This window comes from Dryas octopetala, chromosome 7, assembly GCF_963921425.1.
Source record: "Dryas octopetala chromosome 7, drDryOcto1.1, whole genome shotgun sequence".
Lineage (NCBI taxonomy): Eukaryota > Viridiplantae > Streptophyta > Magnoliopsida > Rosales > Rosaceae > Dryas > Dryas octopetala.
In genome coordinates, this window is record NC_141372.1 from 18,968,720 (window position 1) to 18,987,243 (window position 18,524).

At 36.1% G+C, this 18,524-nt stretch overlaps 2 protein-coding genes across 4 annotated transcripts; one reads left to right on the plus strand and one right to left on the minus strand.

The window, feature by feature from the left end:
- Positions 1–2,692: 2,692 nt before the first annotated feature.
- LOC147280279 (loricrin-like protein) lies at positions 2,693–8,557 on the plus strand. Of its 3 annotated transcripts, none has more exons than XM_086251460.1 (3): positions 2,693–2,906; positions 5,311–5,521; positions 6,151–8,557. In XM_086251460.1, the coding sequence occupies exon 3, from the start codon at positions 6,485–6,487 to the stop codon at positions 8,408–8,410; it is 1,926 nt and encodes a 641-aa protein (XP_086107586.1). In that variant the 5' UTR covers positions 2,693–2,906; positions 5,311–5,521; positions 6,151–6,484; the 3' UTR covers positions 8,411–8,557. The 3 variants fall into 3 exon arrangements, with proteins under 3 accessions (XP_086107586.1, XP_086107587.1, XP_086107588.1); XM_086251461.1 differs by having other exon boundaries at positions 5,311–5,405; XM_086251462.1 differs by lacking the exon at positions 5,311–5,521.
- Positions 8,558–9,328: 771 nt separating this feature from the next.
- Positions 9,329–16,864, minus strand: LOC147280280 (zinc ion binding / DNA binding protein). The gene is made up of 9 exons (XM_086252167.1): positions 16,752–16,864; positions 15,171–15,250; positions 14,044–14,231; positions 11,894–12,743; positions 11,487–11,599; positions 10,733–10,792; positions 10,315–10,365; positions 10,136–10,206; positions 9,329–9,473 (listed from the first exon to the last, which is right to left on the minus strand). The coding sequence occupies exons 1-9, from the start codon at positions 16,862–16,864 to the stop codon at positions 9,329–9,331; spliced, it is 1,671 nt and encodes a 556-aa protein (XP_086108293.1).
- Between the last annotated feature and the right edge of the window lie 1,660 nt (positions 16,865–18,524).

An 18,524-nucleotide genomic window follows, 5' to 3' on the forward strand; every position in this document is an offset into this window, starting at 1 on the left:
GTGGTTCTAGTCGTGCCGCCCTTGTAACAGAAAAGCCCCAATTGTCTTTTATTCCTCAAGTAGGATCTTCGGGTGCTCCAACACTTGATGATGGCTCTACGACTCTTAGTGATTTAGGTAACTGTGGTTATGCTTTACTTACTTCTTAGAAGAGTGATTCCAATGGATGGATAATTGATTCAAGCATAACGTACGTACATACCAATCATATGATGTTCAATCCCAATGACTTCCTGTATACCACCCAACCCAGACGAACTAGGATTTCTAATGCCAATGGGGTTACATATCCCGTCATAGGGGCTGACATTGTTGCTCTTTCACCCTCTCTCTCTCATTGCCCAATACTTTACTTGTTTCGTCTCTCTCAAATAAGTTGATGTATGTTGGTTAGGCTACTAAACAATTACACTATTGTGAGCTAATCTATCCAAGTTTTTGTTTTCTTTAGGATATTCTCACCAAGGAGATCATTGGTCATGGTACTAAGAGATGAAGGTTGTATTATGTGGATGACTTCATGGCTAACCACGTGAAACCTTTAACTGATGTTAAACAAAGACAAATCTGGTTGTGGCATCGTCATTTCGGACATCCACCGTTTAGTTATTTGAAACATTTGTTACCCGATTTATTTTCAGATTTTACTGACTCAAATTTCAATGTGACGCTTGCATTTTAGCCAAGAGTCATTGTGTGTCTTATCCTTTGAGTTTGAATAAAAGTGATTCTCCTTCTGCTTTAATTCATTCTGATGTTTGGAGACCCTCTCCTATATCTACTTCTTCTAGAATTCGATGGTTTATGACTTTTGTGGATGACTGTACTCGCATGACTTGACTTTATTTGATGAAAAATAAAAATGATGTGTTCAATATTTTTCAAACCTTTCATAAGATGATTCAGGCTCAATTTTCAACTAAACTCCAGATTCTTCGTTCCGACAATGGTGGGGGAATATGTGAATTATGAATTTAAGCGTTATTTTCAGACCTATGGCATTCTCCATGAGACAACTTGCCCTCAAACACCTCAACAAAATGGTGTTGCCGAACACAAGAACATGCATATTTTGGAGATTGCACAGGCTCTACTTATTGGAGCTCATGTTCCTCGTAGTTATTGGGCTGATGCAGTTGTCACAACTGTGTATTTGTTAAACAAAATACCTTCTAAAGTCTTAAACTTTCAAACTCCGCTTCAGGCTTTCTCCTAGCATGGATCATTGCCCTCTATTTTGATGCTCACTCCCCGCATCTTTGGTTGTGTAGCCTTCGTCCATCTCCACAAAAATCAGCATACTAAACTTGATCCATGTGCTTTACGTTGTGTTTTTCTAGGATATGCTATGCATCAAAAGGGAAATTGTTGTTACCATCCTTCTACCCGATGTACTTATAGTACTATGGATGTCACCTTCTTGGAGTATGAAGCATTTTTTCCTGATCCAATATCCAATTCTCCTCTTCTGGGGGAGCCAATGAGTGAAGAGCATAATTGGATAGAATTTGCACATGCACCGACCGGTTGTCATCTGCTTGGCGGCTTGGACTTTTTGTATGAACTGCCCTCTATACAGTTTGGCAGCCTAGACTCTCACCCAATAAATGCCAATCAGTCAGCTATTGTGGAAGAATTTGATTTTGAATCATCAGTTTAAGGTGAAAAATGTTATCTCTTGCAGCCAATCATCATCGTACTATTATCTCTTGCAGCCAATCTAGATTGGCCGTTACATCAGTTTGAGGTGAAAAATGTTTTTCTCCATGGCAATCATAAGGAGGAAGTATACATGGATATTTTGCTAGAGCATATTGCATTTTTCTCATACCAGTGTTGTGTGTAAGCTGAAGAAGGCATTGTATGGGTTGAAACAGACACCCTGTGCATGGTTTGGGTGGTTCAGTATGGCTATGAGGAATAATGGTTTCAAGCAAAACAACTCAAATCATACTCTATTCTTGAAACACAGGAAGAGGAAGGTAACAAACATGATAATTTATGTTGACGATATGATAGTTACTAGAAATAACATAGAGGAGATTTTGAGACTCTAGAAATATTCGGTTGTAAAATTTAATTTTCCACAATCAAAATCCTATAATTTAGCATAGTGATGATGTTGAGTAAAGTTTAAGTTAATTATTTTTAAAATTTTTTAATTAAATATTTGTTCTTAACAATCAATTTATATTATAATAAAATTAATAATTAATATTTTATTAAATTATTGGGACTACTGATAAAAAAGATTGGGTTTGAATAGCAGCACCCAAATTAATTTCAAGTAGAAACACATGAACAAAAAATATAATGTACCAAAATTTAAATAAAGCAAATTTGTCACCACAAATATATATGGAGTTGAAAACAGCGTACCCATTCTCATTTCTCAGTTGTCACGCCGATCTATCTCAATTCTAAAAAAATTTATATTTTATACTAATTGGTTGGTGCCTTGGGGGTGACGGCAATGCTGACTTTGCGAGGGTTGTCTTTTTCAAGGAAAAGTATGCGTGCATTGTCCAAATCAGGAGCCCCCTAATGCCCCAGTGAAGTTGTGACAGTTGGTGACTCCAAGGCTATTTGTGGTATTTTGCAACTACAAAATGCTGAAAACAAAAAAAAAAACATAAAAAAAAAGAGAGACCGGAGAGCCGCCCAAATAAAAATAATGGAGATGAGATTTTTACAACTTTCAGCACAAATTTGATACCAAATAATAATTATTAGTGTCTTTTTCGCCACTGCTTCTATTTACTAATAATTGCTCCTTTCTTTCTTTCTTTCTTTCTTTCTTTCTTTCTTGTGGTGTTGGAAGAATTTTAAGCCTGAGGATATGTCTCCTGCAGCAGCTACTCAGATGCGCCACCTCTCTCGAAATTTCCTTTGAGTTTTTCATCACGGTATATTTTTCTACTGATTCGTTTTCATTCTCTGTGTGTGCATGTGATTCGTTTCTATTATGGGTTTTTCATATGGTTTTTGATTTGCCTTTTATTTTTCTTTTCGCTGGAATTGGTTTGCTAGGATTTTTCCGTTTTGGAGTAAAACATGGATGGTAGTCTTTTATGTTTTGTTTATTTATTTTTAATTTTCGAAGATTAATGAGTTAATTTCCGTGTTTGACTTATTGGGTATTATCATCTTCTATATATATATATATATATATATATTTTTTTTTTTTTCTGAATTAACTATTTATGGTTACCACTTTGGCTATTATGTTCTGGTTACATCACTGATCTGGTTGTGTCCACTAATTTGCTTCGTTATAAGATATGGGGGGCACTGAGAATGAATGGTGGTTTTCACCTACACTTGCGGGACTTCTTATGCTAGTTTTGTTGTAGATATTAAAATTTAATGTCTGCTTCATAATGGATTTGCATTTTTTTGATCTGCTTCATAATGAATTCTTGTTGTAGATATTCTTTTCATAATGGTTTTACTGCTGTGCACATGAGAAGAGTAGTAAATCTAAATCGGAGTGTAAATTTGATATTGAATTGCATCAAGATTCATGGGTGTTGGTTATAGAAAAGTAAATAAAAAAAGATTTATTACAAGCTGAAACAACATTTATCTGCAAATCTGCAATTATGTTCAATTTAAAAATTAGTCACCAAAATAGCAACTAAAGCTAGGAATGCCTATTTTACAGCCTGTTTGCAAAGCGCCCACAATCAAGAATTCAAACTTAATCGGAGTACAATCTGGTTAATTCGAGTTTTAGGTATGGCAGAAGAATTCAATTCATTTCAGTCATTGTCTTCCGTTCTTGTCAAACTACTCTCTCATCATCTTTAAGCTGCATCAGAGTGCCAAAATGGTCACCTGCTCATTCATTGTGACCAACATCCAAGCTAGCACCTTTACCACTGTCCTAACTCCTAATCTCATGATTTTATCATCATACAGAAACCAAATACCTTAAATATTGCTTCATCATCAAATTTTCGCAAGCATTACAACGTATGAAGCTTAAAATCTGCTGCAACATTGATGCGGTATAAAAGGATGCTTCAGTCAATGGGAGGTTTTAGATCAATGGTGACTTGCAGTGATGCAACATGTAGTCGAACCAAGCAATAAGAAAACAAGACACATCTTACCTTTAAAACTTTCTGATTATCAATAAGTAATGCCGGAACTAAGGGCTTCTGCTGACTATTCATCCGCGAGGAATACTAAAAGAATAGGAATGAAATAAGGGAAAGCTCTTTATCAATAAAGAATACCAGAAATGCTAATAGCCTACAAGGCTCTTACTTATAGAGTTAGAAGAAGCTCTAAAGCAATAAGATTCTGTGTTGAAATACAATCTAGGAATTTAACAAAATTGGAAATATTTGAGTTTGGCCAAGATACTAAAGAAAAATCATGACAACTTTTCAAAATTTACAATTGGAATTTTTTCTGAGAATGATTACTTAAAATAAAAAGGAAAATTTGCGCTTTTCAAGGCCTAGAGGATGGAATTAAATCAAAAAATTTCATGTTCAATGGAACAGCATGGATCTTGAACATCTTGACATTTCCCTTCGGATAAGGTGTCTTTCACAACTCAACGATTGTGAATCTTGACTTCTACTAATACCTTTTTACCTTTTGAGAATCAAGTAAATTCATGTTGCAGATTGCATTACAAAGTTCAGCTACAAGTGGAGTTATGTTGATAGTCACAAGTGGGTGCGCCTAACTTTTGTGCTACCCCGTTTGTATAAGACAATTGTAGATCTACAACTCTTAAGAATTGACAGATAATTTGCTAATGAGGTAGTAAATATCACTTTTGAAATATTGAGGGTCTTTACATTTGAAAATATGGATATCGAGAGATAAGATGAAAATTTTGAAAAATGCACAAAAACAAAATATCAGAAAAATATTGTATCTAATATTGATGCTCACGAAAATGAGAAAGTTGGAGAAATATCAAGGATATTATTGATATTTAATACTTATCATATTAATAGTACAGTTAATATTGGTAAAAAAAATTAGAATTCAATTGAACTTAATTTTTAGTGTTCGAAAGGATGAAGTCAAGTACAAATAAATTGAATTAGTTTATCAAGATGAAAATTTTTTGTTGTCTGAGGTTGCTCAGCCATTGAGTATGGGGATTCTGTTTCTAGAGTGACAATGAGTCCGTGATGAGAATATGCTTTACATTTTGTAGAATTCCTATGGTTGCCAAGGAATTCTAAAAAGACCTGTATGTGCTACTTGTTTAGTTTAAAATTATGCATGTTGGGTTTAAGATTAATGACATTAAATTGTTTTTTCCTTTTTATTTTTTTGAAGGTTGCTGTCTTTGCTTAGGCAAACCAAAACGAAGGACTTGGAAGTGCTTTGTTCTTGTAAAATCCTGTTGCAACATGGCAAAGAATTTAACAACAGTTAACTCATCTGTGCTTTATAAATATTGGATTATAAATGTGAACTTTATGTTATTGAGTTGTGCAGTCTCCTGTTGTTGCTGCACCCTTGGATCATGGATTCATGGTTATGAGTTGTGAGTTTACACCGGTGATTTAGTTTCTTATTTTTGGACAATTTTGGTTGATAACTCCACTGAATTTTTGGTTCAATACATTAGGATATATTTATATTAGTGCCCTGAATTAGTGGAAGATGATGAAAGCTAATTTTCATTTTGGCATTCTGTATTGGACATTCTCGGATTTGTTGTGTTTGGTTTGTTGAAAACTTTATCGTTATTCAAATTCTTTCTGAATTGGATGAATAATCCAATCTAAAATTTCTCCAAATGAAACGTAGTCAGATATTTTAGGAAGTGTTGCTTATTGGTCACTACATAAATTATTTGGCTAATACTAGGATCACTACATACTAATTGGTCAGACTCCGCTTGGGTGTAAAATTCAGACTCTGTTGCTTGTACTTATTATTCTGTCATATTATCAGAACATATGCCAAGTTGACTTTTCTGAAATGTTTGTTTCGGAGAGCATTGATGTTTCCATAATCTATAGTAGTTTCCTTTGCTTCTTTCCTTTTAGAACTATATTACTGCATTAATTTTCTTAATTTTGTTTTCAATCTTTTCAGCAGATATCTCTTCCATCAATTTGGTTTATACATTTTTATAAATTGTGTTTTCTGTTTTCCTCTTATTGTCAGGGTTAATGAAGCTAAATGATTTATCAGCAGGGAGCACAACAAGCTCCAACGATCTTTGCACATTGATATCAACTATTCTCATAAAGGGGTTCTATCCAAGAAACGTAGTCAGATATTTCTGGAAGTGATTGATTTCATTAAAAGATATTGGGGGTGTTGAGGCTGAATTTGTATTAAATGGACAGGTCAGATACATCAGGCTTTGTTAGCGGTGGAGGTCACATATTTAGGATTTCTTCTACTTGTCCATTTAGTTCATATATGTGGACCTGCTAATTGTTTGTGGTAAAGAGTGATTTGTTACTTGGGTCTCTGAAAGCACAGTTCCAAGAAAATGGATTTGAACAAGAAGAGTATACTATTTTCCCATGATGGGGAATTCACAAAAATTGACCACTTTGGCGATACCACTCTATGCTTGAATACCCCTGGCTTAGGTGGAAGCAACACAGCAAGGTATAGGTGTCCTCAAAGAAAGTTCAGGGTTGACTCTTCCAGTGCTCCTGATGATAGCTGCAGATTGGTACTTGGGTTGGGCCCAACACCGAGTGCATACAGTGATGATTTTTACAATTTTGGGATTACGAAGAATAAAGGACTACTCACTGCATTACCTCAGGGAATTTCATCTGAGGGTGATTCAATCCTTCAACTTGGTCTTTCTGGAGGGACTATGGAAGCTTCAACTGTGCATGATTGTTCAGTTTCAGGAGAGACTAACGCTAATATATCCTATATCCAGAACCAAATATCTGCTGAAGATATTCCACTCTCAATTCCAGTTGTTGATGAGGGTTCTACTTCAGCCAAGAAATCAGGTGGTTATATGCCATCACTTCTTTTGGCTCCGAGAAGGGACATTGCCAAGGTTTCTCTGCTGACTCGAGAACTTTTGGAGCTCGGGGCCAAACCCCAGCTGAGGCATGAATCTTCTGGTACAGAAGATTACTCAGCAGAAACATTCTCTGAGCAGGAAACTACAGGGACATCTTCAGACCACCGAACTAGCAATCCTAAGAAATGCAAGTTTTTGGGCTGTAGAAAGGGAGCACGTGGGGCCTCAGGTCTTTGTATTGGTCATGGAGGCGGACAGAGATGCCAGAAACCTAATTGCAACAAGGGTGCTGAGAGCCGAACAGCATACTGTAAAGCACATGGTGGTGGGAAGAGGTGCCAACACTTGGGGTGCACTAAAAGTGCTGAGGGGAAAACAGATTACTGCATAGCTCATGGTGGTGGCAGACGTTGTGGCTATCCAGGTGCATGTACCAAGGCTGCCCGGGGAAAGTCAGGGCTTTGCATTAGACATGGTGGGGGAAAAAGGTGTACAGTGGAAGGCTGCACTCGTAGTGCTGAAGGACAGGCTGGTTTATGCATCTCTCATGGTGGTGGCCGGCGTTGCCAGTACCAGGGGTGTGCAAAGGGGGCGCAAGGGAGCACTATGTACTGCAAGGCACATGGTGGTGGAAAGCGTTGCATATTTCAAGGTTGCACCAAGGGTGCTGAAGGAAGCACACCACTATGCAAGGGACATGGAGGCGGAAAGCGCTGCCTTTTTGATGGTGGTGCGATTTGCCCTAAGAGTGTTCATGGAGGCACTAATTTTTGTGTTGCTCATGGTGGTGGAAAGAGGTGCTCTGTGCCAGGCTGCACAAAAAGTGCCCGTGGGCGCACTGATTGTTGTGTCAGGCATGGTGGAGGTAAGCGGTGCAAGTTTGAGAATTGTGGAAAAAGTGCCCAAGGGAGCACAGACTTCTGCAAGGCCCATGGTGGGGGAAAGCGGTGCACTTGGGGAGAGGGAAAATGTGAGAAATTTGCCAGGGGCAAGAGTGGTTTATGTGCTGCTCATAGCAGCATGGTCCAGGAGCGGGAGACCAATAAGGGAGGTCTCCTTGGACCAGGGCTTTTCCATGGGCTTGTCTCTGCGGCTTCAACTGCAGGAAGCAGCTTTGACAACAATCATTCTTCTTCAGGAATCAGTGTCATCTCTGACAGCATTGATTCGCTGGAAAAGCCAGAAAAAAGACATCTCATACCCTCACAGGTATTGGTTCCTCTATCGATGAAGTTCTCATCATCCTATTCAAATTTCTTGAGTTCTGAGAATCCCCATGAAGGGAGAAACGGCTATGGCATTGATGTCGGCGATAGTGATGGGGTAAAGAGCTTGGACTTCAAAATTCCGGAGGGGAGGGTCCATGGAGGACCTCTCATGTCTCTATTTGGTGGTAATTTGAAAAATGCTATTGATGGCATCTGATGTATTATTTTGTATTGTTGATTTGTAGATCTTATTGTGTATTAGGATATTTTTTATGATGGAATTGTGTATAAAGTTTGCTGCCTCTTCATTCACTTGTATATAGTTTGTGTACTTTACTGCAATGTCATGAGGACTGGATTCTCCGATTTGTGTTTATGATGTTTAAATGCGCCCATCTGAAATGAGTGGTCAGAGTGCATGTTTTAAATCTGTAGGCTGAAAATTCAACTCTTTGGCTTCCATCCCTTTGCTCATAACCTAAGCAGACAAATATTGTTCTTTCTTCCTTTTTCCTGAATCACGCGGCATGCGCCATCTTACAAAAACGATACTTGACACTGGACTCGTCCCCAGTAGCACAAGGGAGCCAGAGATCTTACAAATATGCTAAGTCTTTTCTCTGTTTGCTCCCTGTATTAGTCTGCAGATCAGATCGAAATTTTATCATGTGTCCAGATATATATGACTTCACCTTTCATCTATTTCAACCTGCATATTTTTATTTAGTTATTTTTAAATATAACCAACTTATTTCTCAAAACAAAATGATTGCATACAAACATGTCAGTAAGATAAATACCATCAGTATGGAACAATTATTGCTTAGTACGATTAGCCAATTTGTTGGCCATTTCTTAAAAATGCAATAAATTATCCTGTTACACAGAGACTAGAAGGCTTTGTCCCTTTGTGCACACAACACTTCGTTTTAAAAGGAAACAAAAATACATCATATCTCATAAGTAATAATTTTAGCTACTCCACATTTGGCTCAAAGAAAACAACAGAGGTGAATTCAGGAGCATATAAATTGCTTTAAGTCTAGCTCATAGCCAAGCACCCCAAAAACAACCAAAAATAGGAATCACAGCATGCAGCCTTTTTCACCACAAGTCTCATTTGATTATGTAATCCTCACTGCGTATCAATTTCTGATGAGTCTCGAGAACCAGATTCAACCTCTAAAACCTCTGCAATGACTTTTGGCTCCTGCTTTAATAGTCGTTCCTGTTCAGATGGTTGCTTTAACAGTTCTCTCTTGTCCAAATATTCGCATAACGTTGAGCAGAAGGCAGGTTAAGGTCCACTATCATTTGTTGAGACAAACATATCAAAACACAAATGAAGGTTCACATATGCTCAAGCACTTGGGCATGTTTGTGTGTGTGTGTGCATGTGTGCTTGCATAGAGATACCCACACACATGCGTGCAATGGGTGAGAGACAGAGAGAGACAGAGAGAGGATTGAATGGGTGAAAATGATGCATGAAGAACCAAAAGCAGATATATCTGAAAAATATTATTAAATCACTTGAACAATTGGCATCCCAATCCATAAAAACTTGACTAGATGGAGAGGTGAGCCATTCAAGTTAAAAAATGGGAATAAGATAGTATAACTGTAATTTAAAATAAAAACTTTTCGACAATAATTTGTCTTAATTTGTTGGTAAGCTGGCTCTCCCACAAACCTTGGATTGAATGCAAACCTTGCAAATATGGCCTTTGAGGGGAATGTGGTTGTGGGGTTCAATCCCTGGTGGGTGCATGAGTAGAAATTCCTTGAGGAAATGCAAGCCTATGGAAGGATTTTCATACCTCAAGAGCAGTTTTCCACAGGTAATGTCTTTTTCGAGTATTATAAAACAGCAAATTCAGACTAAGCATTCAAAATTATGCAAATTTTACTGTAGACTTGCATAGAAACTATGGAAGGATATTCTTTTCGCCATCCCTTTTCATTTGCCCGATCAACGCAGTTCTGTAGTCTTACTAACTCTCTTTCAATCCACTGAAAACAATATTTCCATAAGGTGCAGAAAGGATCAGAAAAATGATTGTACTAGTATATTCTAGAGAAACTCTAATGAAGTTAATACCATAAATTAGAAATACCTACATGCTTAGTTATATCCTCATGCAGATCCCTTGCCTTCGTTTCAATCTCAACCTATTGAACAATACATTTTCTGGTTAAGGTTGGGAAAATTCCTATACATATATATCTCTATATATATATATATGTTTATGTATAAATGTATATACGTATCGTTAATCTAGAGGAGCTGATTCAACATAAAGTAAAAAGTTCACAAACCATGGTTCAGCACAAAAGGGAATTAATATTAATCCAATAAACATACTCATCATGTCTTTTGAGTTTTTAAAAGTGAAGCCACATGAATAACCATACAAATCTTTTGCCAGAAACCAGCCAAAACAGAATTAAATAGGAAAAAAAAGGGTTTTTCCACCATTATTACTAAGAAACAGATATTCAAATCACACAATTTCTAAGAATGGAATCTTAAACTTACAACTGTAGGTTTCCTTAGAAGGCCATTTGTCACATTTTGTTGCAATTCCTCACATTCTTCCTGCAAGTAGCACAAGTGGAATTCCATAATTCTCTTGTAAAGGAAAATTTCTAATAGACATTCTTATTATCAAAGCATCAAAACAATCTGTATATTTTCAGGAATGAATATTTATAGCTTGATCAAATAATTCCAAAATAGCACACCATATTTTATAGGACGAGACAATTTGGGAATAGTATGCAATATTCAGCATTACTCTCAATTATTAAATATATAATCTGTGTAGATTTCATATAATTAGGCACATCATATTCAATTCAATTGATTATACTTCTAATGAGTCCATGTTAGCAAATAAGGTGCAATCAAGACAACATACAAATGTTCATGTTTGTGTAATCACTCGCCATATCAAAATGTTTTTAAGGTTGACTCTAAAACATGATGATTAATCATAAGGTAACATAATGCTTAATACATTGATACTTGAAATCTTACATCCCTATATAACTAAGCAAGATGAGTCTTAGATATAGGTCTCTGTATCCAAGTCCAAATCCTCCCCCTCAAAAAATGGAAGGTTGTGGGTTCGACTCATAGGAGCGGGGAGCTCCCCAGTTATGTAGTCTTCTATGGACATTATGTATGCCAAAACTTAATAATTTCATGATTGAAATTCATTGAGCTCTTAAAGTATTGGCTCCACATCATAAATATGGAAAACTGAATAACTCTTAAGCAGGTCTGTTACCTCAGTGAAGTCAGAATCTGACAGCGTATAAATGGGAATATCTTTTGTAAAATTGGAAACTTGCAGGAGAAATTTACTGTTTGTTTCATCAATTGTTGAGATTTTCTTTATGCCTGCACGGATATTAAAGTAAAAAATGAAATAAATCAAAATCTCAGTGCACCTTAAAAGCCTGTGGAGGAAACAAGAGCTTTTCTGTCAAGATAACATCACCTTAACTTACTGAAGCTCAATCTTTCATTTTATATGCTCAGTAGGGTCATATCCAATCATAGATACATCAACTTTATAATTACAAAGAATCGAAAGTTCAAAAAAATCAAACTAAAAGGCTAACAGTTTCCCAGTCCAACATTATTAACACAATGCTATTGCATAATAGTTGACTACATACAAATTGCAATTACCTTTAACTTGTGAAAGTTGGAAAGCATTTCTCTTAAGATAGTCTCTGGGGTCATTTTTCACTCTCACAAAACTTCCCAGTATCTTGCTTTCAGAATTTTCAGGCTGCTCTAGTAATTTCTCCACCAAGCTCCTCCTTAAGAAGACAAACTTCATATTAATGGCGACTATAGATGCAAAACAGCTTTGTCGGATGCTAGGATTCACTGCTGCTTCCTTAAATGTTCTATCTGAGCTCACTGTTTCTTTCTTGCGTGCTATCTTTATATCTTCGCTCTTGCCTTCCAATTTTCTGTCATCTTTATCCTCACTTCCATTCTCATCTGATAGCACCAAGTTCTCAGTAAAATGTGTTCCCAGAAGACTATATATTTTTACCCTATCAACTGACTTCCTTCTGAAAATAGAATACAGCTTATCATCACATACAACCTTTCTCTTCTTTTCTGGGTGAAAAAGGTTTCTATCTCTAATGTACTCATAAATGATAGTGTCCACATCATACTGTGATAACTGTTTGGTTGTATCTTTACCAACAGATGTGAGGAACTCAATGAGAGGTTTGGATCCCCATCCTATAAATTCTTGTGCCTTAAATCCTTTCCTTTTTCCCATTGACTTCTGAAATTCTAAATTGTCAGTGTCACTATTAGATGTTGTCAGGTCATCAACTTCTCTACTCTCACCAATTTTTTCTGAACCAAAGCTGAATTTGTGATATTTTCCCTTCCTTAACTGGGCATCTGCCGAATACACAAGATCCAAGGTCAAACCTTCCTTTTCCTTTATGATTTCCCAATACTCTTTGAATAGGCATTCAAAGGTATTCCGATCGTTGAGGTCTATCTTCTCCTGAAATTCAACAACCATACAACCAAAAAATCAAAAAATCAAAAAATAAAAAGACATAAATTAGGATAACTAGATGCTACCTCAACCATGGTGAACAAATACAATGGAGAGACTGAAACTGAAGCAAAATAGATGACTTTTTTCTTTTTGTTGCTTTGAGCTAGAGATTTATCAATAACAAGTACAACAAATTATAAGGATTTCTTGCTTCCATAAAAAACCAACAGTCATAGATTTTAATATCGTAAGAAAATTTCTAATGATGTAAAATAAACATGTGAAGTGAAAATTTATACCTTCGCTTTAAAGAGGTAAAACAAAGTGGGTTGCAGAAAAGCCAATACCCCGCCCCCCTCTCACTCTCCGGGTTGCAGAAAAGCCAATACCCCGCCCCCCTCTCACTCTCCGGGTTGCAGAAAAGCCAATACCCCTCCCGCCTCTCACTCTCCGGGTTGCAGAAAAGACAATACCCCGCCCCCCTCTCACTCTCCTTCTCCCCGAACACTTCCCAATGAGAGAAAATCTATAACCATTTCAAATTGCATATGAAAATGATACAGAGAGGTTTTGTGCGCCGTGCAAGTTAATTTCTACTATTATAGGGTTTGTGCATCACATAATTATTATTTGTCTTCATTTTACACGTGGTAACACACTGTATTACTCTGATTTTGATTCTATCACTATTTTCCAAAAGCATTTTTAATGGCTAAATTTCAAGAGTTGACAAATTTTATATTGGTTTCCCTTTCCTTTTTTTTCATGTTTTATTAATGACATTAACGAATTGAGTATCTTTATTCCCTTGAGATAATAGCAACAGCTAAGATATAATCAATACCTTCTCTGTTTCTTCCCCTTTTAGTTTGGCATTAATGTTGACAAAAGTCATATTTATTTTCTACATAAGTCCTAACATAACCAAACCAAGCTGTAACATTACAGGACATGTTGGAAATTCCTAGAAATAAATTAATAGAATGAAGAATAATAAAAAGCTAGCTGAAGAAAAAGTAATACTCAAGAAAGCATCAATATTGGTGGTAAATGGTAATAAATCAGAAGAGATTTCTAACATGATATAACCTTCTACATAAGTTATGACTTATGATATAACCCACACAAAGCTGCAACATTACAGGATTAAATACACGTTGGAAAATCCTAGAACAATATAATTAAAAGCTGAAGAAAAAGTAAAGATCAAGAAAGCATTCATCTTGGAGGTAAATAAATGGTAATAAAGCCAGTAAAATAGATTTCTAAAACTTGTTTTAAAAAGTAGGATTACTTAACATACTCCATCTGAATCATATTCTATGTTTTCTTCTGCAAGCAGAACAAACTTCAAGCAGTTCTTGCAAAAGCCTTTCTTCCCTCCAACCAGAGCAAAATCAGAAGCACTTATGCAATCTTCACATACAGCATTTGGACAACAAAAGCAACAATACCTTGGGGTACTATGGCACACTGAACAAGAATGCTTACCTGAAACATAAAATTGCATCATCTTTTAAACTGCTAGACATAAATTCTGCAATGCGCTCAATTCTGCCATTGAGCGCATTGCAGAATTTAATCAAGTGTTTAATTGTAGCGTTTAATCATGTGCATTGCCGTTACAAAATCTTTGCAAACATAATAAACTGAGTTTATTTAAACCCTTAAGTTTCTGAGTGCTGGGAATGCTGGCCAAGATTTTTTTACTGTACCTATTTTGTTAAGTTTGTTAAGAAATCCAGAGAAAATGCACACTTTTGAGAGATATTTTTCCTTTGGAATGATAAGTGAATAGATGATTATATCAATCATGATGAGGTGCTAATGAAAAGATCCCCAATCACATATAACTTACTGATAGAGAAACACGAGGTAGAAGAATAAATACAATTCTAGGGAAGGCATGCATGATTCAGAAACTTGTTGGGACGTATTAAGCTCATATTTACAATGGAGATGTGAACTTTGGAACAGAGGAACAGGTATAACATTCAAGTTAAGAGATGCTAAGAGAATTGCTTGCATACAGGAGCCTCCTTATATGGGATTTAGGAAGCTTCTTTTCAACCTTATGGTTTTGGCTTGGAAGAACAGAAGTTTGGTTGCTGCAGCCAAACCTCTCTATGGTGGTTCAATACTTAAAAATCTTGAACTGAAGGAAAGAGGTACAGAAAGGGGTAAGGGACACAGGAAATTTAAGAGTTAATTTTTGGAATGAAAAAATGTGAAAGGTAGAACAGTCAGAAGCATCATATATGAGCATTTTGGAACATGTAACAAATGATGACGGGTCATCAGCCTGTAGGCATGCTAATTTATCAATTGTGGCAAACTCCATATGCTAATTATCAATTGTGTCAAACTCCATATGCAATTATTTTAATAGAAATACTAATGAATTTTCATTAATAAATGTAAGTTTCTTACTACAAATCCACTGCTTTCCAGTCCCAATGAAGGATTTCTTTCTTCCCACACATGCAGGATGATAAACTTTTACGCAGTCCCTGAAATCAGAAAATGTGTTAATAATATAGAAGTAGAGAAATGTCCCAATTCTAAGGCATATATTCATACCAGATGTATAAATTCCATAACAACAGGTATCAAAAACAAAATGGAGAAAGGAGTTTGCAAAATCATTTCTCACAAGAACATTCTGGTAACCACACACACACACAGTAATGCTCTCTCTCTCTCTCTCTCTCTCTCTCTCTCTCTCTCTCTCTCTCTCTCTCTCTCTCTATCCCACACACACACACACACACACACACAGAGGGAATATTCTCTTACCATAAATTTGACATATCATGTTGTCAGAATGTTCATATTGACATTCTGGCACTGACAAGAGAACATTTTCCGTATATACACATATATTTAAATATATACATACATATATGACACACACAAACACCAACCTCCCTTGGGGGTAGTGAAGATAATAGGATGAGCCTCTTGTTTTTAGAAATTTCACTTCGCTCGCACATAAGGTTGGATTTCAGAATAAATTTTACTTAGGGCTATGGGGAATTCCAAGAAAACTATCATTAATAACTTTTGTATCAAGATATTTTTGTGCATGACAAACTTGAAAAACTTTCTTTACTTCTATTTATTTTTTGCTTTGTATTTTTGTTAAGTTTATATTCAAGAATTGTATGAAAAGTTCGTATAACTTTTCTTGTCTCGAATGATAAGTACAATTATTAAACAGCATTCAAAGGTACATCATCATATCCATCCAACTCTAGCATAGCTATCAGCCAATATGGAGGAACCTACCAACTACGTACAAGTAGCTAGACCTCTAGACGTTAAGGCAGCAGCCTCATGTGCAGTGCATAATAGACCGTAGGGATACAATCCCTTACCGGCCGTGATGCATAAGATACTATACTAAATGCAATGCAGATAATAATAAGTTTCTATTAAATGCAATGCAGTGCAGCTAAAAGAAAGTTTACATATAGCTTGTTCTAAAAATAGATCTGTTAAAATGGTGCATTGCATTTAATTTAAGTAAACAAAGAGTAATGTTATTTTTCCTTCCTCACCTTGTTTTGCATGTAATTACTCTAAACAAAATATTTGTTTTGCATGTGAATCCTTGGCTTGAAAAGTTAATTAATCTTGTTTTCCTCATATGAACAATTATAAATATAAGAATGGTCTATTTTTAATTTTGTCTAAACCCTCAATTCTTGTATGGTGGATACGCATCAGACATTCCTTTGCATGGTGCCACTAGCCACATAATATTTGTAGTTGTTAAAATAAAAATTTTGCTCCTTTTCCAGGTTAAATATGCTACTTCAAAGTTCAAGCGAACGAGAAAAGAAAGGGAATGTTTTGTAGGTTGGATTGCAACCAACATTGAACATTGAACATTTAACATTTAACATGCAAAACATTTTCAAAATTTTTCCACCACTGTCCACTGATTTAATTTTACAAAAAGTGATGGTGTGAAAAAATTGACCAAAAAACAGAGTAAACTTTACGTACTGGTAATCACATATCATTAGATCTCCACCATCTTTGCAGATGAAGCACCAATCCTCTGAATCGGTGTCTTTGTTTAACACCTGATCAACTCTCTTCTTCTGCCGCCTCTTCATCCTTCTTTGTATCCAAAAAAACGAAATTTCAATTCAATGTTTGAAACCAAAAATGGCATGCAAGACAAGAGTTACAGACTTACCATGCAATCAATGTTCCACAAGAAAAGAACTCTATGCTGCCTCCAATCCTCAAACCTATAACAACAACAACAGTTTGTGTCTCTGTGGCTACTGTTTGTTGCGTTTTTCTTTCTAGTCTCTAGTCTCTGGTCTCTGCTTTTGCTTTCACTTTGGCTTTGCTGTATCGGCCTCTACCCTTTTTTTCTGCCGTTTGTGGCTTTCTTCAATGAATTTATTTTCTACTGACCACAAAAACCAGAACAGAAAAAGGGTTAGTACTAATTTTTTGATAGGGGTTAACCAGAACTAGAAAGAAACCCACTTTCCAAATGTATTCTTGTTTTTTTTTTTTTTTTTTATTTGAGGAAAATTGACCTGCAAAAGAATTCTAAGCCTGGTGCAACACTAGAGCACTAAAACTGAATTAAATCTTTTTAAATTACCCATATTTCATATTAATTGCAATTATAGTATTACTCTACAAGAAATTCTCAAGATCCCAATGTTGAGACTACACTCGGTTGGTTGGTCGAATTAGGCTAAAGTGAGTCAATCCAGGCACACACTGATTTGATATTCTCATTCATTACTCACTATTCCCGACAATTCTCGAAACCTTGTGGTTGTCTTTCCTATTCTGATTGTCTTTCCTTATTCTGATCGCCTTTCCTTACTCATCAAGCAAATTGAAAGTTGGGTGGGTCCAGATCAGTACCCAGTGGAGTAGGGTAATCTACAACCTACATTTGCAGCAATTGCAGTGAGTAGACCATGTAATTAAATGTTGACGCATAGCAACTCAGATCGATCCTGTCATATCATGCCGATAGATGATTATGATCAAGCATTGGCCAAAAGAAATGAATAAATAAATAGATATGAATAAGGAGGAGCACTCAGCAGTTTAAGCACTAAAGAAATTCTCATGCACACATCGGGAATTACATCCCCCCATACTTTGTAAATGTAAGTAGCATCTTTTCCACCCTTTTCAAACTTTCATAATTATTTTATACATTTATCACTCAGATTTTTGCATTATGTGTGCAAATGGTGCTAATATAGCCAATTACCACTCATACTTTGTAAATGGTGCTAATATAGCCACCAACCAACCGTTACATTTGGATGATACGACGGCGGGTAATTAACACCATTTAAAAAGTCTGAGTGTTTAATGTGCAAAGTAACAAATATTTTTTCATAAACTTTCCATTTTGTCCTTAAATAGAATTTACAAAACTAATTTTATAAAAAAAAATATTGAAAATGTATCTCTAAATAATTTGTGCAATGAAAATATGTATTTGCACTTGAATTAAGAAACTCAAACTGCAAAAAATCTACCTCAAGTTTGGGGTTTGTTGCAAGTTGATACCTCATGTTCAAAAGTTGTCTTTAAGATACCTCAACTAACTAATGTTGGCTCTAAGGTACCTCTGTTAGTTCCTTCATCCATTCTCTCATTAAGTGATGACGTGGCGAGTGACAAGATGCCAAATGTTGATCGCTTCCTGCCCAAACACGACACGTTAGCCCTTAGTCACACCCTTTCCCTCCAAAACTCTCCGCGCATGTCGACTGACAACCTGCCACA

Bases quoted from the DNA above. Each gene is read 5' to 3' on its own strand.
- LOC147280279 (XM_086251460.1), top strand. From the start codon at position 6,485: ATGGATTTGAACAAGAAGAGTATACTATTTTCCCATGATGGGGAATTC.
- LOC147280280 (XM_086252167.1), bottom strand. From the start codon at position 16,864: ATGAAGAGGCGGCAGAAGAAGAGAGTTGATCAGGTGTTAAACAAAGAC. The intron at 10,793-11,486 runs GTAACAGACCTG...TGCTACTTGCAG, and splicing joins CAGATTCTGACTTCACTGAG to GAAGAATGTGAGGAATTGCA. The intron at 10,366-10,732 runs GTAAGTTTAAGA...ATTGTTCAATAG, and splicing joins TTCTAAGGAAACCTACAGTT to GTTGAGATTGAAACGAAGGC.